Raw genomic sequence first — 25,599 nt, forward strand, 5'->3', positions numbered from 1 at the left:
TTATGTTTTTTATACGATTTGATAATATTGTCAAAATGACATGGTTCAATGAGTACAGTAGTTACAGCACAGAGTCTTGCATCAAGGTAATAGTTTTGCCACTAGAAGACGTATTACACCATGAATTATAAAAGTGTATCATAAAATGATTCTTGTAGCATGCAAGAATTTGAACGAATGACTCTTATGAGATGGTTCTTTTAGTGAATCTAAAACATACCGAACAAATTACAATATGAACAGGTTCTTTTTATTGAATCAGTCGGAATAGTTACTAAATTAATTGGACTTAATAATGAACAAGTTATTAATTTCTTCATGACTGTCTCGGTTGCTGTGTTATGCTGTACAATTTACATTTAGCAGACACGTTTATCTACAGCGACATGAGGACAATAGAAGCAATCGATACCAACAAAAGAGCAATAATATGCAGGCTAAATGCTGTGACAAGTCTCGGTTGGCCAAACACAGCCAGGTTTAGGCTATTATATAATAAAAAAATAAAAAAAACAAGTGGGCTAGATAGAATAGGAAAATAATAGAGAATTAGAGGCTAGAGTCTTTTTTTTAAATAAAAATAAAACAAGTCAAAAGAATAGAATGCTAGTGTGTTAGTGTGTCATAATTATAATAAAGAAAACAAGTAGATAGAAAAGAAAAAGAATAGAGAATGCTAGTGTTAGAAGCTCTATTGTTTTTAAGAAAACAAGTGTTAGAGAGTGCAAGTGTTAGTTTAAAGGACTGCACGTATTCAGCATTTCAAAAGTCATTAAAAATATTTTTTGTTGTAGGCCTATTATTTTTTCCTGATTTGCTATATCTGTTCTTTCTATTGACATCTTTGAATTGCATTTCCCCAAATATTTCTTCTTCAAAACTAGTAGAGAAATCTTAAAGAGCAATCGGTACCAGCTAGAATCATAAAGTTCCTCATGAAACCCATCTCCACTCGTTTCTAGCCTCGCAAAAGGATGCGAGCTTCTTCCTTGGTTACTCTCCTCCACCCTCTTCGGAGTCTGTGTGGTATAATCGGAATGCCACCGGACGCTTCCATTCAATCCAACTCATTTGAACATAAATATCATATATATCCAACATTAATCGTATTGCGGGCGTTTAATATTTTCACCTTCTCTAAACTGTCTAGACAAATTATTTTTCTGATGCTAACAGTAACTAATAATGTGTAATGTTTTTGGTGGAAATCCCCCCCATCCCCCCTCCACATTCCGCTGTTTGGATCATTCCGTCTCGAGGCCTGAGCGAGAGAAGGGAGTGTTTCCCGTCAGACACAGAAGTTTTACTAGTCCTAATAATTTCGGTTAGAACTTGAGTAATAATATTTCAGACAGACCGATTCTACCACCGGGGCCAACACTATTTTGGACCGAGAATAAGTCCAGTTTTCTAATTCCGGTAGTTATTTTTTTCTTCTCTTCAGACGACAGCGGGCTAGCCTCATTAGCTAAGTTAGCTCGCTAGCCGGAGTACGGGGAGTTCATAATGCCCACGCTGCGGGACAGCACCATGTCCCATCCCGGAGAAAACTCGCACCAGGTCCGGGTAAAAGCTTACTACAGAGGGTGAGTACTTTCGATACACTTATTCTCTTATCTTGACCTCTTTAATTGTGTGGTTTCGGCATATACACAAATAAAGGATTAGCCAGCTAGCAGACAGTGTTAGCTAAGCCCAAAACAAAACTCTGATGAAGTTGTCAAGTGAAACCAACTCCAGTAAAACATCCGTTTCTCAATTTCTTCCTCTACAGTTGGTCTTTCTTCCCGTCTCATGATAGTTCACGTAAAAACTGATTATATGTTTGTGTATTGTTTGTGAGTTAAGGTAATTATGGCTTATGATGTGATGTTTTCAGAGCTGCGCCTGTCATGGAGCTTGCTATGTTTACATGTCTATTATAATGTTTGCGTTCTCTATGTCACATTTAGGTGGTTCTATATAACAGTATAATTAAGGGAAAACTACAGTCACAGATACTTGTAATGGAAATTATTAAATGATATATGTAAACAGTTTGTTCATGCGGTATGAACACATTATATTGATCATCATATTATTTATCTAAAATTATGACAGATTTCTTTCTAAACGAGTATATCAGTAAATTGTTAGCTGAATGGGGCGTAAAGACCTGTAAATTAGTTTCTTCTTCCTCTTACTTTTTACGGAACTATTTTTAGGGTTGCTATGAAATTGTTATGTGCATAAAGGAGCACATTTATGCATAACTGATTTTCAGTGAGATTTCCTTTCACGATGACGTGCGTGCTTGTCATGCACTTGAAAAACTTGTATGACAAGTATCTTTTGCCAGACCTGTTGGAGACTGATCTATTCACACTCAACATGAGCGCTATTGTATGTGTGCAGCTCTCTTGATTCAATCAGTTTCTGTCAGTTGCTGATGATAATATTAATAGTAGTAGTAGTAGTAGTAATAATACTTATATTAATAATAATATATTATCAGGGCTCGCAAAATGTCTAAATCCCAGGTAGCCCTTCGGGCAGGTACTCTTCTGATTTTGGTAGCCCGAAAATTAATTTAACTAGCCCAAATAAAAATAAAAACTTTTTTTTTTTTTTAAATATAGAAAGTCAGATAGGAGTCTAATCGTCAATCAAAAAATATTTTCAATACACAAATATCAACAAATATGAAGGAAGGAATTTGATTTCACTGTTTACAATACCCATTTTAAGAGCTGCACAAGTAAAATGAACACAGTATGAGCGGCCTTGGACAATGTCTATGGTAACTAGGGCTGGGTATCGTTCAAAAATGTTCGATATCGATACGATACCTTGAGTTCGATACCGATTCTTGAACGATACTTTTTTCGATACCAATTTTATGAAAACTGTTTTAACAAGATTACATTATCTCAAAAAACTTTGGTTTTATTTTTTTCAGCTTGTTGACATGTATACAGACTCAAAGAGTCATCTCCTGAGCCACTGCACAAAGGAACAAAATATTATAATTGTGGGGAAGTCGTGGCCTAATGGTTAGAGAGTCGGACTCGTAATACAAAGGTTGCGGGTTAGAGTCTCGGGCCGGCAGGGATTGTAGCTGGGGGGAGTGAATGTCCCGCGCTCTCTCCACCCTCAATACCACGACTGAGGTGCCCTTGAGCAAGGCACCGAACCCCCAACTGCTCCCCGGGTGCCGCAACATAAATGGCAGCCCACTGCTCCGGGTGTGTTCACGGTGTGTGTGTGTCCGCTGCTGTGTGTGTGCACGTTGGACGGGTTAAATGCAGAGCACGAATTCCGAGTATGGGTCACCATACTTGGCCGTATGTCACTTCACATCACATCACAATATAGCCAACACAATAAATCAGTACAAATAATTTTAATAAAGCTCAAATAGTTTTCAGTTTACACTAGTGCGTGCTCGTTTTAAAACGCATAGCTCAGACAGAATCATCATTTCTATTCATTTATTCTAGGTTGTTAAAGACTTCAAGAAATGTAAAATCTTTATCCACTTTCATAAGTGGATGTTTTATTTTCTTTCACAATATGTTTTATTGTTATTAAATTCTATGTTGTAGTATGTCTAATTATTTGAATGCATAAAAACTACTTAGTTTATTCAAATTTATTCTTAAAACAGCCTTATGAAATGTTTTCTTTTTCCTCAGAAATTCTGTGTTCTGTATCTGGTTTTCAAATGAAGGCATAAAATATTAATTTCATTTTTCTTTTAAATTATTGAAAATAAAACTATTGATTTATTTTGGCAAACAAAATTTTACTATTAAAATTAAAACATGGAAGAAATGTTGTGTGATCATTAATTAAAAAATCAGATTTTTAATCATTTTAATAGTAGCCTAGTAGTAGCAGTATGTACACTCTGCTGAACAATATTAATTTATTTCAGCCGCAGTGTCTTCCAAGTTAAACCGAACTTTTATTTTGACGGGTTTCCGGGAATACCTTTACAGTTCTGTGTGTATATGATATGACGCAAGTTTTACTCAAATCAAACGGTAAAATGCTCATGAAGTGACTCTCAGAGCAGTTCTAGAGCTGTTGTTCATGTGTTTATGTCCTCATTTAGTGAGACGGCAGACGCTGAAATGTCAGGCGAGCTTCAGTCTGTGTCAAGTAAACAAACCGCGCGATATAGAGAGCAGACTGCTCTGTACGCTTTCGAAACGCTCTCGCGGATGTCAAACACTGATCAATCAGCACCGCATCACTTCTAGTCAAACACACCTAGTGCTGCAGACTTATTGGCTCACTGACGTTAATGAGATTAACCCCTTAGGTATCGAAATTTGGTACCGAACGACAAGACGTTTTTCGATACTCGGTGATATCGAGGCAATTCGGTCGGTGCCTAAAAAGTATCGAACTCGATACCCAGCCCTAATGGTAACATACAGTATTAAGCCATAAAATTACATCATTTACAGTTCAGATACAGGTTTTCATAAAAACAAAATCTTATACAACAGCATTTCAGCCTTAGACCATTTTTATGAAAAGGGATCGATCAAGCATATAAATTATTATATTAAATTAAAACAAATAAATATTACTGTCTAATTGTTTAGATTTTTAGAAGGCACATTAACTTCTTTCTCATTTACAACTCTGTGTTTGCTGCTTAAAAACAATGGTCGATATTTGGATTGATCTGACCATACAAGAAAGGCTTATTGGAAATGCAAATTCATTCTCTGCTACGAGGTGGCGATTTAGGAGTGGCTTAATATAGCAGTTTCCAGTACACTAAGCAGCACCGTCCGCGCTCATAAAGCTGCTTTATCAGGCATTATAGGTCAGATTAGGGGTGGGCGATATGGGAAAAATATCATATCACGATTTTTTATAGAAATATCACGATTCACGATTTTTATCACGATTCTTTGTTAGTTTTACTATTTTGGTTTTACAAGTTGTCTGAGCATTACAGCCAAACTAGAAAGACACAGATGCATGGCAGATATTTAGGCCAAAGTGGGCGAAGATAAAAAATCTTTGTCATTATTTTATTTTTCTTATTAAAAAATAAGAACAAAGATACACATTACAAATACACACAATATACAAATAAAACAAACAGTGCTTTATTTCCAGGTACAATAGGTGTATTTAGCAGGACCAGTCAATGAAATTGAATGAACAAATATAAAAATAAAACACTAGATAGACTGATTCCTAAAGCAACTGTATTAAAGATTTTCAGTCAAGAATAGTGAGTGATTTTTCTCTTTTGCGTTTTGTTGTTTTGTTAACGTTAAATGAATAGTTCCCCCACAAATTAATATTCTGTCATCTGTCTGTCAATTCTGTCATAATGTTGTATTTTTATATCATCATTTACTCAAAAGTTGTTTTAAACCGGAATGAGTTTCTGTCTTGTGCTGAACATTTATAAATGCTATTTTGAAGAAGGTGGAAAACCAAACAGTTGCTGGTCCTCAGTGACTTCCATAGGATTTTTCTTTCCTACTATCAAAGTCAATGTGGACCAGCAACTGTTTGGTTTTCCACTGAGTAAATAATGACAGAAATTAAATTTTAGGGTGAACTATCCCTTTAATGACAGTCGACAGCACGTTTAGTGTCCTGTCCCTTTAAGAGCTGCACGCATCTAATATACAGGCACGCATCCGTTTCTCTCTTAACTATTTACTTTCATTTTAGAGATAACCAACTCAGTCTGTATGTAAACCTTGTGTGTTTTGACAGTATTAGCGCAAAATATAACTTAGTTGAGTAATCAGGCGCTGTTAGACAGGCGTTTTAGTGCGCGTGCTTCAGGTGTATCCGCTCAGAACAAGCGCACGTCAGATCAGCGCGCGAATTAAACATTTAACCAGCAAGGCTTGTATGCAAATAAATGTACTTTTGCGATCGCGAATAAGTGCAGTGTCCTGTCTGAGTAACTCTACTGCTGTATGTCGTGTTGTACAGTATATAGAGACGGCGGCGCCAGAACTGTATTTGACAATGTGCACGGTAGCGCGATACTACGATATTTCTTAAAAAGCAGATCGTGGAGACATTTTTATCGTCCACGATCAAAAATCGTCATATCGCACACCCCTAGGTCAGATGAAATTAAAATGCCACCAACACGTTTCTGAAGACAGTCTCTTCCCTTCAGATACGTTCACAAAGACATCCGTGTCGTGTTTTGATTTGAAACGTGCAGCGCTCATATTTATTCAATGACATCATTGCCTTTTGAAGTTTAATCCAGCCATATCGCCATTCTTGTCTTTCCGTCCCCAACTGTAAGACCTCTTGAAATTATAATTAAGACATTTCTTATACCATTTAACGTGTTTAAAACTTTTTATGGCCTTAAGTTTGATACAACTAAATTGAAGAGTTTTTAAGGACCTGCGGGAGCCCTGTATTTAAGGTAGCCCGTCGGGCAGGGCAGTGATGCATTTTGGTAGCCCGACTGGAAAACACAATAGCCCCGGGACGTCGGGGCTAGCGATTTTGCGAGCCCTGATTATTATTATCATTATAGGGAATTGACAGGTCCACTGCCATTATTGTGTGTGAACTGGCCTCAGTGATGTTGAACCTCAGTTTCAGTGAAGCTGATTTCATTTTGGCTTTGAAGAAAAGCTCTGTGGAGAGCGTGAATTGATGGCTCATGCCTTATAAAAATAGTAGCACCAAATTCCTGGGTGTGGACAGTTTTGAAACCCACCATTTGCCCCTGTATGTGTGTTCCCTTTGGTTTCTGTTGTTTTTCAGCAGGTTATTTTTGCCAATCTTTGAACCAGTTTCAACGCCCTTATTCTGTATAAACCTCTATTGTGGATAGAGGCGATCAGAGGTTGTTCCTTTGGTGTATCTAGGCCTTAATGGCAGGTTTCTGCCTGAATGCAGTAGAGTCTTGAATAGAGTGAAGGACATCTTACTCGCTGCACCTATTATCTTCTGTTTGAAAGCCCCTGAAGCCTGGCAAAGATGAAATTCACAGCCTTTATCCACCTCCTCTTTTTTTTCCCTTTGCCCTCTGTTCTTTCACTTATTGCTCTCTTTCCTGTCACTCATCTGTGTTTTTATTTTGCTCTTTCTTATGTGTTGTATTTCTGTAATAAGCATGTCTTTAAGGGAATTTGACCTATATTGCAACTCGTTTCTGAATTTTTGTATGGATGTCAAATACAGAAGAGATGTTACTTTATGTCTCTGCCAGATGTCATGGTCATCTGACTTAAAAAGATACTTCACCAAAACGAAAAATTATTTACCCATCCTCAGGTCATTCCAAACCTTTGACTTACTCTGTTCTGTGATCGGGTTGTGCAATATCAGTAACTGTTATTATTATTTTTCTCAAAAATTTTAATCTAAATTATTAATCACAGTTGTTCTCAGTTGAAAAATGTATATTTCAGAATGTCAAAAGGTTTTGCATAAATCAAGAGAATAAATATTAGTTTCCTGATTTACTTTATTTTTAATATATATTAATACACTCTCTACATTATAAAGACTGTTAAAAGGTTTTTCTTAAAGCTAATACATTGAAATGCCTAATATTAATTTAAAAAATTCAAAGTTATTGTAATTGAGACATTTGTCTGTTTTTATATCAGTAGTGCTCAGATTGGGGGATTTAAACTCTTGACATCTGTAAACCCCCATGAATGCTTGTAGAGGCTTGTTACAATGCAGGATAACAGAAATTTCCAATAAAAAAATGTTTTCATGATGAAAGCAGGACAATATTGCAGCCGATTTTTCTTCATTAATTGTAAAATATGATTAATCAAGCAGCTCTATTCTGTGGTACACTAAAGAAGATTTTGAAGAATCTTTTCATGTTTTCGTGACCATTGTCTTCAATTGACTTCCATTTCATGGTAAAAAAAACCAAAAAAACCCCCAGAAATTTTCAAAACATCTTTGATGTTCTAGAGAAAAAAGAAAGTCATACAGTTTTGTCATGACATGAGGGTGAGTAACCAATGAAGGAATTTTCATTTTTACATGAACTATTCCTTTAATGCACCCATTGTTTGCTTTAAAATAATGGTCTTACTTCCTTGTGTATTTTTCACATTGACTTTAGTGTCCATGAGCTTGTTTATACCTCCAGGTTCAGAGAATTGTGTTTGACGTTCTTGTAAGTCCTATTTGACAGTGGGAATGAATGTTTGTTCATTATGCTGTTATAAAAGGGAGTGTGAGCCAATCCATGTATGCCCTACGGAGGAATGTAGCTTCACCACCTCCTTTCAGTGATGCTGAGCTCTCGCAGGCTGCATCTGTTCATACAAGAGAGTGGGTACAATATCAGTTATGTGCCAGAATAATTTTATATCATTTGCAAGAGGCAACAATAAGAGGAAGTTTATCCCTCTGTAAATATTAACTACAGCACAGTTTACTGATGCAGAGCTTATAGAATGTCAGAGATATACATCCCTGGAAGCACAGAGCTCCCCTTTTAACATTCATACAGTAGCTTCTTCATAATGGTCCTGGATCAGATGAAACCAGCCTTGTTTTTTTGTCATAAGGTGGTGTGTGCACTCCCACTAGTCTCAGCGGCCACCTGAAGGCATGTGCGGGTCAGCGCGTTGGCTCATAGACAGAAAGGACTCCCCTGCTGTCAATAATTAACCAAAACAGTGTGAAAACAATAGTCAACAGAGGAAAAGAAGCTGCTAGGGGGCCTCCTACTATGGGAATTCGCTAGTAATACAACACAGTCAGCTTCCCAGAAACTCACAGTATTATACTCCCTGCTGCACTGTGTTCGTCTTTTGGTCTTTTAACAATGGCGGATAGTGTTTTTGAATAAATATTGAGTTACCAAACACAAGGTTACAGAATATCTCCCCACATTTATGATGAGCTTAAATAAAATGTACAATATTATTTATAGTTTTCACTCATAGGAACGCCCACCTGGAGGGCAAAACGAAGCTTTGCTCCACTGACCGCCAGCTATTTTTATGCAGATTGCATCAAGTAATAATGTAGTAAACGTAGATATTAAAAGGCGAGATTCAGTGGACACCTTATTGATGATGTATATTTTGTACAGGCAAGAAAATGAAGCCAGAATATAAACGCTATGTACAAAGTTTCACGTTAAATGGTTTCCCCATAGAAAACCATTATAAGGAAAACACTGAACCGTTAAGCGGACTGCGTTCATATTCTGGCCTCATCTGCTTGCCTGTGTAAACTATGCATCATAAATGTGGTGATTACTGAATTTTATCTTTTAATATTACTGTTTTAAATTTTTTGACGCACTGTTTAATGATTGAAATATTGTGGCGGGTGCTTAATAGGGATTGGAAATGGCCAAAACTTGCATTTTGTTCTGAAATACCTTTGTTTTATTCCTTTGAGAGGTGATCTAAATATTTGCGGCTGTGAAACAGATGAAAAATTGACACGCTTGTGCAGCAGTTCTATGAATGTTTTACCCTCCAAGTCTTCGAGATTGTCATGTGACTGAAAACTATCACTTAGGGGTGGGCGATATGGCAAAAATATCAAATCACAATTTTTTTTTTTTATATTTATTACCATCATTTACATCATTTAATTCCATTTACCAGAATTAGTTTCTATCTTCTACTGAATATAAATGCAATTTTGAAGAAATGTGGACCAGCAACTGTTTGGTTAAACACGTTCTTCAAAATATCTTCTTTTGTGTTCAGCACTAGAAAGAAATGAATATAGGTTTGGGACAACGTGAATGAGTAAATAATGAAAGAAATACAATTTTTGGGTGAACTACCCCTTTAATGACAGTCGGCTGCATGTTTAGTACTGTCGCTTTAAGTTTAAGTCAAGACCTGCACACATCTATTATACAGGCATGCATCCTTTTGTCTCGGCTGTTTACGTTCATTTTAGACATAACCAACTTATCTATATGTAAACCTTGTGTGTTTGGACCGTATTAGTTCAAAAGATAACTTAGTTGATTATTCAGGTGCTGTTAGACAGGCGTTTTAGTGCGCGTGCTTCAGGTGTATGGGCTCAGAAAAAAGTGCACGCAAATAATGTACTTTTGTGATTGCGAATAAGGTCAGTGTTTCGTGAGTGTAACTCTACCACTGAGTTAACACTGATGTGAATGTATTTGGCGCTGTACAGTATATAGAGACAGAGGCGCCAGAGCTGCAGCTGATATAATGTGCGCTGTAGCACGATACTATGATATTTCTTCAAAAGCAGATTGTGAAGACATTTTTATCGTTCACGATCAAAAATCCTCATATCGAACACCCCTACTATCAATTGGAATAAGCTCTTTATCAGCTGAACAACTACTTAAACTCAAATGGATACCTGGACAATTTTCAATCTGGTTTCCGCTTAAATTCAGATTCTGGCGAAATACCAGTGCTGGTACTACTAGATTTCAGTGCTGCGTTTGACACTGTTGATCATAACATACTTCTGGAAAACTGGGTCGGGCTTTCTGGGATGGTCCTCAAATTGTTCAGGTCATACTTAGAAGGGAGAGGTTATTATGTGAGTATAGGAGAGCATAAATCTACTTGGATGTCCATGAAATGCGGAGTCCCACAAGGCTCAATTCTTGCACCACTCCTGTTCAGCCTGTATATGCTCCCACTGAGGGAAATAATGAGAAAGAACCAAATTGCCTATCACGGCTATGCAGATGATACCCAGGTTTACCTAGCCTAATCGCCAAATGACTACACACCCATTGACTCCCTCTGTCAATGCGTTGATGAAAATAACAGTTGGAAGTACCAAACCTTTCTAAAGTTGAACAAGGAGAAAACTAAAGTCATTGCATTTGGAAACAAAGATGAAGTTCTCAAGGTGAATGCATACCTTCACTCTAGGGATCAAACAACTAAAAATTAAGTCAAGAATCTTGGTGTGATTCTGGAATCAGACCTTAGTTTCAGTAGTCATGTCAAAGCAGTAACTAACTCAGCATACTATCATCTCAAAAACATTGCAAGAATTAGATGTTTCTTTTCCAGTCAAGACTTGGAGAAACTCGTTCATGCCTTTATCACCATCAGGGGTTCACTCCAAACAAGAGGAGCCCGCTTTTAGCCATTATGCCGCCTGCAGTTGAAACCAGCTTCCAGAAGAGATCAGATGTGCTAAAACATTAGCCACATTTTAAATCTAGATTCAAAGCACATGTGTTTTAACTGTGCATTTACTGAATGAGCACTGTGCTATGCCCGAACGGATTGCACTGTATTTTATGGATAATCATTTTTTAAAATTTAACTGTTTTAATTAACTTTGAATCCATTTTTAAATATTGGATTTAAAAAAAAATCTTACTTAAAAAAAATAATTCCTTGATTTATTGTTGTGATAATTTTTTAATGATTATTTTAATTCCTTTTATGTAAATCACTTTGAATTACCATTGTGTATGAAATGTGCTATATAAATAACCTTGCCTTGACTTAATGACTGTCACCTATTTCTGTTTTAGGGACATCATGATCACGCATTTCGATCCCTCCATCTCCTATGAGGGGCTGTGCAGTGAGGTGCGGGACATGTGCTCCATGGACAATGACCAGCTCTTCACTATGAAATGGATTGATGAAGAAGGTTTGTTTTTACATTTGTATTCCTTTGCTCTCTCTGGCCTTATTTACAGCTGGTATTAACATCTGTCCCTGGTGATCCGATCGCAAGCAGTCAGCCGAGAAAATTGCCATTTACACCTGGTATTAACATGCGTCTCCTGTGACCGCTTGTGATCAGATTTCCTTAAAAAGAGACTCTGATTTCATGACTACACACAAGACCAGGCACCAGTGAGTGCCCATTTTTTTCTCATGATCTTAATTTCTTACCGTTTTTTTTTTTCTTTGGTTGTTATATAACTTATAATGGGTACTACTGTCTTTTGTCGTGTCATGCCACTCGTGTCCAGTGTAGACACAGTTTGAGTTTTTTAATGGGTTATATAATAACCCTGCTTGTTTTTAATGTTTTTATGAAATATCTTTATTGAGTGCATGATCATATCATTGTATTATTTACTGCTATGCGAGCCGCAAATTAAAGTTTCGCAAGCCACACGTTTACATTATAAATGCAGTATGGTCATTTTCATTTCTGACTCCATTTGTGGTTTGAGTGATGACAAAATGTTTTGGACTCTGTTTGAACCTATATTTAGTGCTGTCCACCTGTGATCAGATCCCCTGAGAAAGATGCTAATAACAGGTTTAAATGTGGCCTCTCATTCTGTTCCTCTAACTGTCACCGTAGCAACAAGCTTCCCCCTGCCATTCTACTGAAACGTCTGCTTCATTTGCACCAGCATTTTATGTATTACAAATGAACCCACTTTTGGTAGATTGCATTAGAGTCTCAAAATTACCCTGGACTCCACTTGCAGGAATAAAATGGATGGATTTTACATGAGAAATAAAGTGAATATGAACGCAGCGCGCAGCAGGGAGCAGGTTTTACTCTGGGAAGATTGACTGTGTGTGATGATTAACTGCTGCATTAGTCATGCAAGATGGGAAATGGTGATGGGAGAACGTTCATTTAAATACCAAAATCTTCACCATTCCATGCTGAGCCCAGAGTCACGCTGCTCATTAGCATAGCTGATCTGAGAGGGTCGTCATGGCGAGCAGATAATCCCGTCTGTCTGCACAAGCCTTGGCATCGATGCCTGCCGTCACTCATTGCCTCCGCTATGATGTGTACACAAGCGGTGACTGTCAGTGCCACAGGCTGCTCTTTAGATGACAACACGATTGACGTCAACTTCAGACAACACCACAGACCCTGTTACAAATTCATGGTGAAAAACAGGTTTTTACATTATGCTGTCCCAAAATCGGTAGAATCACAAGCAGGGGCTTGTTTCTTGTCTCTTTTTCAGTTGTGCTTTATGTCTCTCACTCTCTCTGTTTCTCTTTGCAGTGTCAGTTATGTCGCTTATGCTGATGTCTTGGTACCGTTTTCTAGTGAGTGTTCACTGTGCTTGTCATTGTAGGGGATCCATGCACCGTTTCTTCTCAACTGGAGCTGGAGGAGGCCTTACGTCTCTATGAGCTCAACAAAGACTCGGAGCTCATTATTCACGGTATGCTGGGGTTTGGCTTTTGATGTCGGTGGGCTACGTATGATTTTGTACCCTGTGTCGTTCTGTAGATTCATGAAAGAATTATGACAGATGAAGCTTTACACTATGTCGTGAGCTGATGTGACATGAAAAAGTACTTTGAAATACTTTAGTTTTTTCCTATTTCTGTTAATAAGCAAAAAGTATGTCTAATCAATTTAATTAATAAAACTTTGACAGTTTAATATTTTATTAACATTTCAATGACAGTAGTGGCCTGTGAATTATTTACTTATTAATTTCAGAAATTCAGCATTGTCGTTTTGAAATGTCTGCATTGATTATTTTTTAATTAATACAAATTTAGTATCAAAAACAGTCGTAATCAAATTAATGTATTAAAGTTTTTTTTTTTAAAGTGTAGTTTATCTTTTAAATTGTAATGAAATTAAATGAAATTTTACCAATACCTAATTTTTAGTAAGCAAAGTGCTGCAGACCGATTTGATGGATAAAAAATTGCTGAAAAATATGGATGAAAAGTTGTGTGGTATTCCTTAAACAATTATGTTTTAATATGAGAAATACATTTATTCTGCTGTATATTAGTAATATATTTCTCTCCTTCATTTCTTCAAAGTGAATTAAACTTTTATTGTGGGGGTTGTAATGAAGACCTTTAAATTATCTGATACAAATTTTTATGGTGAAATGCTTGTGACGTGAACTCTGGAGATGTTCATGTGGAGTGTCCTTGTATAGAGACAACAGATGCTGAAAAGGCCACATGCACCACACATGCTTGAGTGTATGTAGTAGACAAAAACAGCTCATTCACCCAAAGACAGACATACCTACAGAACAAACAACTTCTTATTTAAATTTTTGCAGTTTAATGGTCACAGACACTAATCTGCATTGCCGGCCACCTGGTACCCATTTCACTGGTGTTACGCTGGGTAGCTCGGCCTGCCATGAAATCTCACTGGTTCAAAATTTTGTACCTTTAAACATCAAATATCGTCTGACTGGCTCTGATTGTGTCGCATTGCACAGCAGTTTTGCGTTCATCTTGTCGCTGGATACTTGTCACATCAGACACAGCATTAGAGTCATAACAGCCATGTCCTTTGAAGCATGACATGTGACATGCAGTGTAGCAGGCCCCTGCTAATGAGCTCAGTCCAAGCTCCACATTTTGATGTTCTGGCTTGGGTAAATGTATTTATTTATTTATAACACCCTACAGCATTATACAGGTCCTTAGATCAATAGTTTGCAGGAGAGATAGGTTTCAGGGCATGATTGACAGAGATACATTGGTCTGCCTGCTGTGTGAGTTAATTAGTCATGCTGAGGAAGAGACGTCTGGCCACAAGGGCTTTCAGAAAAAGACCTCAACCGACTGTCCGTCAATAGCCACTCTCCATAGCAGCTGACCTCGAAGGCCTGGACAGACTCGGTTTCTTGACCCCAAAGTCCTTATCCACTGTCAGATGAGGAGAGGTCACAGAGAGGTCCTTCTGGAAATGTTTGTCAGTGTTTTTTTTCACAGTCTCTCTCTCTCTCTCTCTCTCCACAGTGTTTCCATGTGTCCCTGAGAAGCCTGGCATGCCCTGTCCTGGAGAAGACAGTATGTGCATTTTGTCATTTATGGTCATTTAGATCATAATGTTTATTTTTTTGCACTTTATATTGCTGGAATGCATACATTGGGTTATAATGATGGTAATTAGTAGGTTTAATTCATGCCTTAATGTTGTATTCAGAGTCCATATACCGTCGCGGGGCTCGGCGCTGGAGGAAACTCTACTATGCCAATGGACATGCGTTTCAGGCCAAACGTTTTAACAGGGTACAAACATGCTCTTTTTTTTATTTCTAAAATAAAAAATACAATAAAATACAGAATCTTTTTTTTTATTTCCGGGTTTGTTACTTAATTTGTCTGAATTAATTGCACATGCCTTCAGTATAGTTTATTTTTCCTGTTCCTGTGTTTTCTGTTGTGTACAGCGTGCTCATTGTGCCATCTGCACAGATCGTATCTGGGGCCTGGGCAGGCAGGGATACAAGTGCATAAACTGTAAACTGCTGGTGCATAAGAAATGCCATAAATTGGTCACAGTGGAGTGTGGTAGACAGGTAATACAGGTGAGACATTAGTAAGTCCACATGGAATCTGCATGCTTCTTACACTTTCAAAGTAAATTTAAATATAAAATCGATTAGACATTCTTATTGGTATGTAAATGTATTACCAGATATGCCAGATATTTAGGGATGGAAAACTTTCAGTTTTTTGTATAGACCTACATTTTGGACATGCATTTTCTGCTAATAACACTATGAATTTCAATCTGTCTTTATTTTTGACCTTCGTACAATTTTTCTAGGACCCAATGATTGGAAGAATCGATCCAGGGTCCACTCCATCAGAGCACGCTGATCAAGGTACTATGGACTCTCATCTATATTTGTCAAGTGCTACACATGCACTTGGCATTATATATCTATCATGTGTGTTTATTACATTTTCCTTACTACTTTCTGCTTGAATAGCAGACTAATACTCATATAAAATCAATTTTCAGGAAAGAATGTCCTTTTGAGATTTTCAATTAAACTTGCAATCAGTTTTCAAAAATAATTTTCTTTTAAGGCTTTCCATCTAAATTTAAATGATTCTGCCTGGGGTCACATAATAATCAACCTTCTGTACCTTGCTCAGACTTTTCAAAAATCAATTTCAGAATCTCAATGTTTTTTTTTTTTAAAGTTTAGTCAGGTATACGTTTCTGAACCTGAACTGAACAATTTCCCTGATTCCCATGATAACTTGGTAACTACATAAACATTCTACCCAGAGATCCATTTGCAAAAATCCAAAGTCAAGCAGATGAACTCTCCATGTGCTTTGTTAGCAAAGTCACTAACTAAAAAGTAACTTGTAATGCAGAGGTGTTAAACAGTGTTCATCTGAGTTATTGCATTCATTAAGTCACTAAATTGATTCACCAAGATCTATAGTTGCTCATTGATGCCACTGATTTTCATCTTGAGGGATTTTAAATGACTGGATGGGCTAAGCCGATGTTTCCCTTTAGTAATTAGGCATGTTCTTGCACTGAAACAGATTGATGCATTGAGCAGCGTACAGGCGTGATTCTTCTCACAAGATTAAGCTTGTTTGTTAGAATTAATGACGTGAACAGGCTCATGGCTTTAGTTACAGTGCTGGTCAGATAAATTTCAATCCCGCTGTTTTTTCAAAGTGCTTTATTTATCAAAGTGCCTGGTTAGGTTTAGAGGCTTGTGAATTACTTTTTTGTAAGTATATTATTGAACAATGCCAAAAGGCTGCTGAGTGATGACTTTCCCTGTTTCTCTTTGTTGTTTTCTAGTTCTAGACAAAAAGAACTCCACAGAAAGTATCAATCACGAGGGAGAGGAGCATGAGGTAAGACACGCTTTGGCCTTGTTAACTCCTGGTTTTAACATCCATTTAAGTTGATCCATTCACAAGTGGTAAATGCTGCTTCTCACGAATTCTTATCTCTGCAAGCGATGTGAGCTTAAGTCGCTTTTAATGTACATTGAAAACATGACACGCCAGTCATCTTCCTCTTTTGTTTATAAATCTGTTGTCAACAAAAGAGAAGCTTTACGGTCTCCCTGCAGTTTTATGACAGAATAAAATCTCTATAGTTTAAAGTTTGAAAGCAAAGTAGGACAGACAAGCATAAATATTAATATTGTAATTTTACTGTTTTGTAAAATAAAATAATTATGATTATTATTATTTCATATTATTTTTACAGTACTATAGTATTATTGCAATAGTAGTTTATTTCTTTGATTTTTTTTATTTTTATTTTATATATATATAAATAAATACTAAAATAAAAATATTACTTTGAATAATGGCAATTGTTGTTGATGTTAGCTGGTCACTTGCATTTTTGATGATGTCTCAGACGCTCCAGGGCAGATAAGCATTTACACTACAAATTCAATGTACACACATGTGTTTTTTTGATGTGGTATGAACAATCAGATCACACCATGTTTTTAGCAATTTCTCTTGTTGATCCAATTGGTCAAAATAAATGTTAGTAACAGGTGTAAATGGCACCATTATGAATGTTTCGTTTGATTACATGAGCTTTCAGCAGTCCATTCTCCGACAGATGATCAGGCTGAAGTTGTCATTCAGGGAAAGCGATGGGGGTGTGCAAGGTTCATTCGGGCTGTATTGATTTCCTTTAGTTGAGCTAATAAAGTAACCTTCTATCAGGGTCATTAGAATCTGATTAAGGGCACATGCTCCTGTAGCTCTGTCACAGTCATGGGAAATCATACAGAGGGAAAGGACAGGGAAGAGATATAAACCAGAGAGAAGAGATTGATTATTTATAGACATATTTGGGCTGTCAAGCGATTAACACTTTTAATCTAATTGATTATGATGACATGATGTGCTGATTGATTAATTGCAAATTAACTCATTGATTTGGGCTGAAATTCCCTCAAAAAGATAAATTAAACTGTTTATTGTGATAAATGAGAAAAGCATTATGTACTAGATTTAGAAAGAAATATTTTTATTCCACATAGAATTGATTACACACAAACTTTCAAGGCTACAATGTATCAATTACATTGAAATTATAAAGAAAACAATGAAATGATACTGTAAATAAAATATTAAACTAAAACTGCCAGTAAGTAATAATAAGCGAATCATTCAGTCATTCCTTCAACCAATTTGTTCAAACCACTGATTCAAAAATGAATCAAGTCACTGTCTTTATAAATGGGTCACTGAATCATTAGTTTAGTTCATTCTTTAAAAAAATTAACTGCGTTGTTTGGAGACTTACAACAGTTCTGCTGTGGCTTTGTTTGGAACTTTGTTTTGTGAAAATGAGCAATAACAGACAATACTGAGTAGGGCTGAACGATTTTGGAAAACAATCTAATTGCGATTTTTTTTAATTATTTTTTTTACCAAGACTGCGATTTAATGTGATTATTTTTGAAAGCTTTTTTTTTATTCTGTATTATTCAACAAAGACAAGCAATAAATCATTGTATAGTATGCAGTGTTGTGCACGTTACTTTAAAAAAGTAATTAGTTATTACTAGTTACTTCTCACAAACAGTAACTGAGTTGCATCATTATAAAAGAAACTAATTACCAGGGAAAGTAACTATTATTTTTTTTTTTTAAATGTTCAAATATGTCAAATAACTTGGATGCCCCAATATTAAATATGTTAAATGAATGAAACGGTCACTAAATGGAATAAATTATTATTATAAAACATTGTGCACTAATCTACACTATTTTAATGTTTCTGTGGGACAATGTGAGAGACACCTATCAAATTCAATTGATTATTGTAAATATTATCAACCTTCTATAGACACCTTGGCAATAGAATCTCTATTGGCTTGTAATTTTTTTTAGTTTACTCACCAGACTAATATTAATTATCTGATATAGTCGCTCGAACTGATTAGCTGAAATCAAAACGGGGAGGATAATAGGTGAGCGCCAGCCAATGAGATTGGCGTTTGCGCATTAGTCCCGCCCACTACCAGAAAACCCGGCAGTTCTTAATAGCTGAAGAATTCCATAGGAACTCCATTATTTTGACAAGAAAATACAACAAAAGATATCATTTACATGTAGCGCGTCAATTCTGCATGATATGTAAGACCGCAAACTGCGGACTTGGCAACATAGCGTGCCAACTTGATGCTTCCTCTTAAGACTGTTTAGATGTGTTCGACTTCAAGCAGCGCAGCTAGACCGATCACTGTGTATCATCAAATACTGCGAGAGCTATAAATATGGACGCATATGTGTAGCTAAATTCAATTTGCAATGTAATATGCAAAATGGCAATGCAATATGTAAAATGGCAATGTATTTCTGTATTTAAATGTACATTTTCTCATTCATATGTGCAATATTTAGTGCAAAATGAAAAAATGAAAATTCAGTTATATCATTTAAATTTGCCATTTTCTACACTAGTTTTAATATGCAAATTAAAAACATATTTTAAAGCTTTAAAAGTTGCAAAATTAAAATGTAAATGTATTATCCAAATTGATTAGATATATTTAACATGTCCAAGCAAAAACTGTAGCAAAATGATCATTTAAATGCTGTTTTTCCTAAATGCATTTAGACTTAGGGGTAGGACACTTAGGGTTGCATTTTCATCGTGAAACCATATGATAATTGTAGCAAAATGCAATGACAGTTTCAAAATGCATTCTGAGCCAAAGGTGCAGCAAAAGGGTAGCAAAAATGGTGATTTAAATGTCTTTTATTTTTCTTAAATGCTTTGCCACTTACATATATTACGTTTCAATTGCATTTTCATTAAATCCCCCGCGATGAATATAGTTTAAGTCATTGTGGATTTGAAAATGCATTCCTAGCCGAGCACGCCCCCTAGCTGTCAATCATTACATCAAGGCGGGGCTCGGCAACAGGACACACAATAGGTCAATATTCACCATTAACCAAACGCTTTTCACCTGCCTGAACATCTCTCACCGTTTACACTCGGATTGATGCACATAAAGAAAAAACACAGTGCTATTCTACACTTATTTACTACCTTACCTTATATTTTATAACTCTTTTATTTTTAATCCGTAAAATAGGGTGTGTTTCGTGGCACCTGAACAGGGACGTGCAGAGAGTTCCGCAGGGGCTCAAATGTAAAATATATATTACATATATTTTATACATATATATGAGAGAGAGAGAGGTCAAAAGTTTGGATACATTAATATTTTATATTTTTGCAATACGTCACACAATTTTTATATACTTTAAAATACATTTTATGCAATGCTGATTTATTAGCAATGTTGGAAAGCAGTCATACTTTTTTCAGGATTCTTTGATGAATAAAAAGGCCAATAAGAACAGCATTTATTTAAAATCTAACTTTTGTAACAATATACACTACTGTTTAGAAGCTTGCTGTCAGCATGTTTTTTTTTTTTAATGTTTTTATTCAGCAAGGATTTGTTAAATTGTTAGAAACAGTAAAGATCAATATTAGAAAACATCTCTATTTTGAATAAATACTGTTCTTTTTCAATTTTATTTATCAATGAACCCCAAAAAAGTATGACAGGTTCCAAAATAAATAAATAAAAGAAAAAGAAAAAAATTAAGCAGCGCAACTGTTTCCAACACTGATAATAAATCAGCATATTAGAATGATTTCTGAAGGACCATGCATTGAAGACTGGAGTAATGATGCTGAAAATTCAGCTTTGAATCAAAGAAATAAATGATATTCTAAAGTATATTAAAATAGGAAAACATTCTTTTAAATTGTAATATTTCACAATATTACAGTTTTTCTGTATTTTTTTATCAAATAAATCCAGGCTTGATGAGCATAAGACACTTTCATGATGCTGCATAATTATCAAAAATGGTAATATAATAAAGTCCTTTCACATCACCATTTCGCCAGCCTACACTTCACATTACATGCCTGTAGGTGTCATGAACAGCAAACGGTGTAGGATATCATACACAAATATAAGTGAATTGAATAGCCTACTGATTACCATCGACTGTTGTTTTGTGCCTTGCTTTAGTAGTCATTCAGCATCTATTTTCTCAGTGATGTTTTTTTATAAAATGAGACAAACCCCAGATCCAGATCGCTCCACAAATAAGCTTGTCTGTCCCATGTCATTTTCTACCAATTTATGAATAAGAACGGAAAATGACCGCTCCACTTCACATTATTGTATAATGAAATTTGAACTTGAGACAGATCATGATTGGTTGGTGTTAGGGGTGGGCGATATGGGAAAAATATCATATCACGATTTTTTTTAGAAATATCACGGTTCTTTGTCATGGTGGTTTTACTGTTTTGGTTTTACAAGTTGTCTGAGCATTACAGCCAAACTAGAAAGACAAAGCCTTTCAAGGTAACAAAAAAACAACAAAAAAAGGCATGGCAGATATTTAGGCCAAAGTGGGCGAAGATAAAAATCTGTGTCATCATTTTATTTTTCTTATTAAAAAATAAGAACAAAGATACACATTACAAATACACATAATATACAAATTTTCAGGTACAATAGGTGTATTTAGCAGGAGCATTCAAGAAATTGAATGAACAAATATAAAAATAAAACACTACATAGACTGATTCCTAAAGCAACTGTATTAAAGTTTTTCAGTCAAGAATAGGGAGTGATTTTTCTCTTTGCGTTTTGTTGTTTTGTTAACGTTAAATTAATAGTTCTCCCAAAAATAAATATTCTGTCATCTGTCTGTCAATTCTGTCATAATGTTTTATTTTTATACCATCATTTACTCAAAAGTTGTTTTAAACCTGAATGAGTTTCTTTCTTCTGCTGAACATAAATGCTATTTTGAAGAAGGTGGAAAACCAAACAGTTGCTGGTCGAATTCCATAGGATTTTTCTTTCCTACTCTCAAAGTCAATGTGGACCAGCAACTGTTTGGTTACCCTCATTCTTCAAAATATCTTATTTTGGGTTCAGCACAAGAAATTAATAGAGGTTTGGGACAACATGTGAGTGATTAAACAATGACAGAAATTAAATTTTAGGGTGAACTATCCCTTTAATGACAGTCGACAGCATGTTTAGTGTCCTGTCTCTTTAAGACCTGCACGCATCTAATATACAGTACAGGCACGCATCCGTTTCTCTCTCAACTATTTACTTTCATTTTAGAGATAACCAACTGAGTCTGTATGTAAACCTTGAATGTTTTGACAGTATTAGCGCAAAAGATAAGTTAGTTGAGTAATCAGGCGCTGTTAGACAGGCGTTTTAGTGCGCGTGCTTCAGGTGTATGCGCTCAGAAAAAGCGCACGTCAGACCAGCGCGTGAATTAAACCTTTAACCAGCAAGGCTTGTATGCAAGTAATGTACTTTTTGATCGCGAATAAGTGCAGTGTCCTGTCAGAGTAACTCTACTGCTGTATGTCGTGTTGTACAGTACATAGAGACGGTGGCGCCAGAACTGTATTTGACAATGTGTGCTGCAGCACGATACTACGATATTTTTTCAAAAGCAGATCGTGGAGACATTTTTATCGTCCACGATCAAAAATCGTCATATCGCACACCCCTAGTTGGTGTATTATACATGACAAATAGGCACTGATGAATATGTAGCCTAATATTCTAAATGATATAAAATATTGATTTTTAATTAAATCGACACACTAGCTTTGATTATTGATGGAAAAAAAAGTAATGAAAATATTGTTTGGTTAATTTTTTTTCTTCCATCGACCCGCTCACTGAAAGAACCATATATGGCTTGAGAGCCTATGGTTTCTGAACAGACTGGAATATCAGTCAGTCGAGCAAAACGCACGCAACCCATAGCAACGCCTCAGATTGACATATATGTAAAAATAAACAAATTTTCAGACTTTTGAGTGATTAGTTACCGTTTTGTACACATTGTCATGTTAATTACAATTCAAATGCATTTTGTTTTATTGACCACAATATCATTGATATTTGTCTGAGAGGGGCACTTTTGAATAATTTTGAAAAAAGGGCAGGGGCTCGAGACGCCAAAGCCCCTGCCCCTGAGGAACTCTCTGCACGTCCCTGTTCAGGTGCCACGAAACACACCCTATTTTACGGATTAAAAATAAAAGAGTTATAAAATATAAGGTAAGGTAGTAAATAAGTGTAGAATAGCACTGTGTTTTTTGTTTATGTGCATCAATCCGAGTGTAAACGGTGAGAGATGTTCAGGCAGGTGAAAAGCGTTTGGTTAATGGTGAATATTGACCTATTGTGTGTCCTGTTGCCGAGCCCCGCCTTGATGTAATGATTGACAGCTAGGGGGCGTGCTCGGCTAGGAATGCATTTTCAAATCCACAATGACTTAAACTATATTCATCGCGGGGGATTTAATGAAAATGCAATTGAAACGTAATATATGTAAGTGGCAAAGCATTTAAGAAAAATAAAAGACATTTAAATCACCATTTTTGCTACCCTTTTGCTGCACCTTTGGCTCAGAATGCATTTTGAAACTGTCATTGCATTTTGCTACAATTATCATATGGTTTCACGATGAAAATGCAACCCTAAGTGTCCTACCCCTAAGTCTAAATGCATTTAGGAAAAACAGCATTTAAATGATCATTTTGCTACAGTTTTTACTTGGACATGTTAAATATATCTAATCAATTTGGGTAATACATTTACATTTTAATTTTGCAACTTATAAAGCTTTAAAATATGTTTTTAATTTGCATATTAAAACTAGTGTAGAAAATGGCAAATTTAAATGATATAATTGAATTTTCATTTTGCAATAAATATTGCACATATGAATGAGAAAATGTAAATTTAAATACAGAAATACATTGCCATTTTGCATATTACATTGCAAATTGAATTTAGCTACACATATGCTTCCATATATAAGAGAGCGGACGTCTCCTTATGCTTTCTCTCGCCGTACTTTGATGTCATACACCGATCGATCTTCAAGTCAAACACACCTCACGTGACAGAGTGTAATTGCAGCCTCTGTGGTTGAAAAATCGTGTTTTTTCATATCGCGATATTATCACAAATGCAATTAATAGCTCAGCCCTAATACTGAGTCTAAAATATAACACAGTATTACTACTTGTTTATTTAACTGTTTTTAAAACCAGTATTCCATTTGCAATTGTGCTGATATTCAGGGGGGGAAAAAAACAGCACTCTTGTGTCCCTGGACCACAAAACCAGTCATAAAGGGCCCATTTTTTTTAAATTGAGACTTGTACATCATCTGATGTATAATTCCATTGATGTATGGTTTGTTAGTATAGGACAATATTTGGCCGTGATACAACTATTTGAAAATCTGGAATCTGAGGGTGCAAAAAATCTAAATATTGAGAAAATTGCCTGTAAAATGATCTAATTTAAGTTCTTAGCAATGCATATTACTAATCAAAAATTAAGTTTTGATAGATTTATGGTAGGAAATATACACAATATCTTCATGGAACATGATCGTTACTTAATATCCAAATGATTTTTGGCATAAAAGAAAAATCAATAGTTTTGACCCATACAGTGTATTGTTGGCTATTGCTACACATATACCTGTGCAACTTATGACTGGTTTTGTAGTCCAGGGTCACATATGATCTTATTGAACTGTCACTTGATATAAATAGACAAAACCCCTACAGGGGCATTGTTTGCCCTCATATCTGGAATTTTAGTGGCATGTAATAGCATTATAATTGGCTACATCACACAACGTGTATATAAATATAAATAAATAAAAGATGTTGGTGGTTTAACATTCTCTTTGTCCATCTCTCAGGCTGTGGGCAGTCGGGACTCAGGGAAGGCTGTGTCCAGTTTGGGGCTAACAGACTTTGACCTACTCCGAGTGATTGGCAGGGGCAGCTACGCCAAGGTGCTGCTGGTGCGTCTCAAAAAGACAGACCGCATCTACGCCATGAAGGTGGTGAAGAAGGAGCTGGTGAACGATGATGAGGTGACATTTCACATTTCATACAATGGGAATGTGCAAAGATGCCACTGATGTCATTATATTCATAACGGTTTTGAACTGTACCAAGTTCAAATGAACCCCATCCCAGACTACATTGTCACTCCCAACTCCAGGTTGAAAGCATTCTTGACACTTCACAACAATATTTCTTGTGACACTAAATTACTGAACAACTCAATAATTTGAGCTTTTTGAGTCTTGACTGCAGAATAAAACAAGCAAAGAGCCGCCTCTGGCTCTAATCTTTTCAGGATGTGTTGAAGTACACATACAGATGACTAGATGTTGATGAAGTGGGCATTTAACGTTGATTAGATGCACTTAAGCCTTGTGTGATGAATTGACAGCAGCAGCCGATGGTCAATAATGGCAGCTGTGCTCTACTGGCCCCGCAGTGCTTCTTTAAGCGAGTCTCACGGTCAGAGGTATTTTTTACCAGGCTGTCAATGAAAGGTCCTAGTTTTTCCACTCTGTCCATTGTGAGTCTCCTCACATCCAGGAGTAGCTCCTTGGGAAGACCTGGTGCCCCCGTCTTTTAAACCTTTATCAGTTTTCAGCCTTGTGAGGTGCTTCTACTCGATACAGTCCTGAATGTCCTTCCAAATGTTTCCCCTACTGACAGAAAGAATGCTCTGCTTTTCAATGGGAGATTGATTTTTTGGTGTGTGTGTGTGTGTGTGTGTGTGTGTGTTTGCTCTTTCTTGTTTTTCAGGATATTGACTGGGTTCAAACCGAAAAGCATGTGTTTGAGCAGGCTTCCAACCATCCCTTCCTGGTGGGACTTCATTCCTGCTTCCAGACAGAGAGCAGGTCTGTCCATACTCACTCTTTCTATGCAAACATACAAGTATAAGATGTAGTGACAAGGAATAACTGGTATAAAAAAATTAAAGTGGTGCTCTTATATTGGTCCTCAGGCCACTCTTATTGT

At 36.2% G+C, this 25,599-nt stretch overlaps 1 protein-coding gene across 1 annotated transcript in view; it reads left to right on the top strand.

The window, feature by feature from the left end:
• Positions 1-1,246: 1,246 nt before the first annotated feature.
• Positions 1,247-25,599, top strand: part of LOC306845683 (protein kinase C iota type) — a 30,211-nt gene continuing 5,858 nt past the window's right edge. The window contains exons 1-10 of the mRNA XM_079378621.1: positions 1,247-1,586; positions 11,483-11,604; positions 13,016-13,105; positions 14,667-14,717; positions 14,854-14,939; positions 15,101-15,238; positions 15,481-15,538; positions 16,489-16,544; positions 24,474-24,650; positions 25,381-25,478. Coding sequence (XP_079234747.1) covers positions 1,507-1,586; positions 11,483-11,604; positions 13,016-13,105; positions 14,667-14,717; positions 14,854-14,939; positions 15,101-15,238; positions 15,481-15,538; positions 16,489-16,544; positions 24,474-24,650; positions 25,381-25,478 — 956 coding nt within the window. The 5' untranslated portion in view covers positions 1,247-1,506. The remainder of the gene's footprint in view (positions 1,587-11,482; positions 11,605-13,015; positions 13,106-14,666; positions 14,718-14,853; positions 14,940-15,100; positions 15,239-15,480; positions 15,539-16,488; positions 16,545-24,473; positions 24,651-25,380; positions 25,479-25,599) is intronic.

This window comes from Barbus barbus, assembly GCF_936440315.1.
Source record: "Barbus barbus genome assembly, chromosome: 26".
NCBI lineage: Eukaryota > Metazoa > Chordata > Actinopteri > Cypriniformes > Cyprinidae > Barbus > Barbus barbus.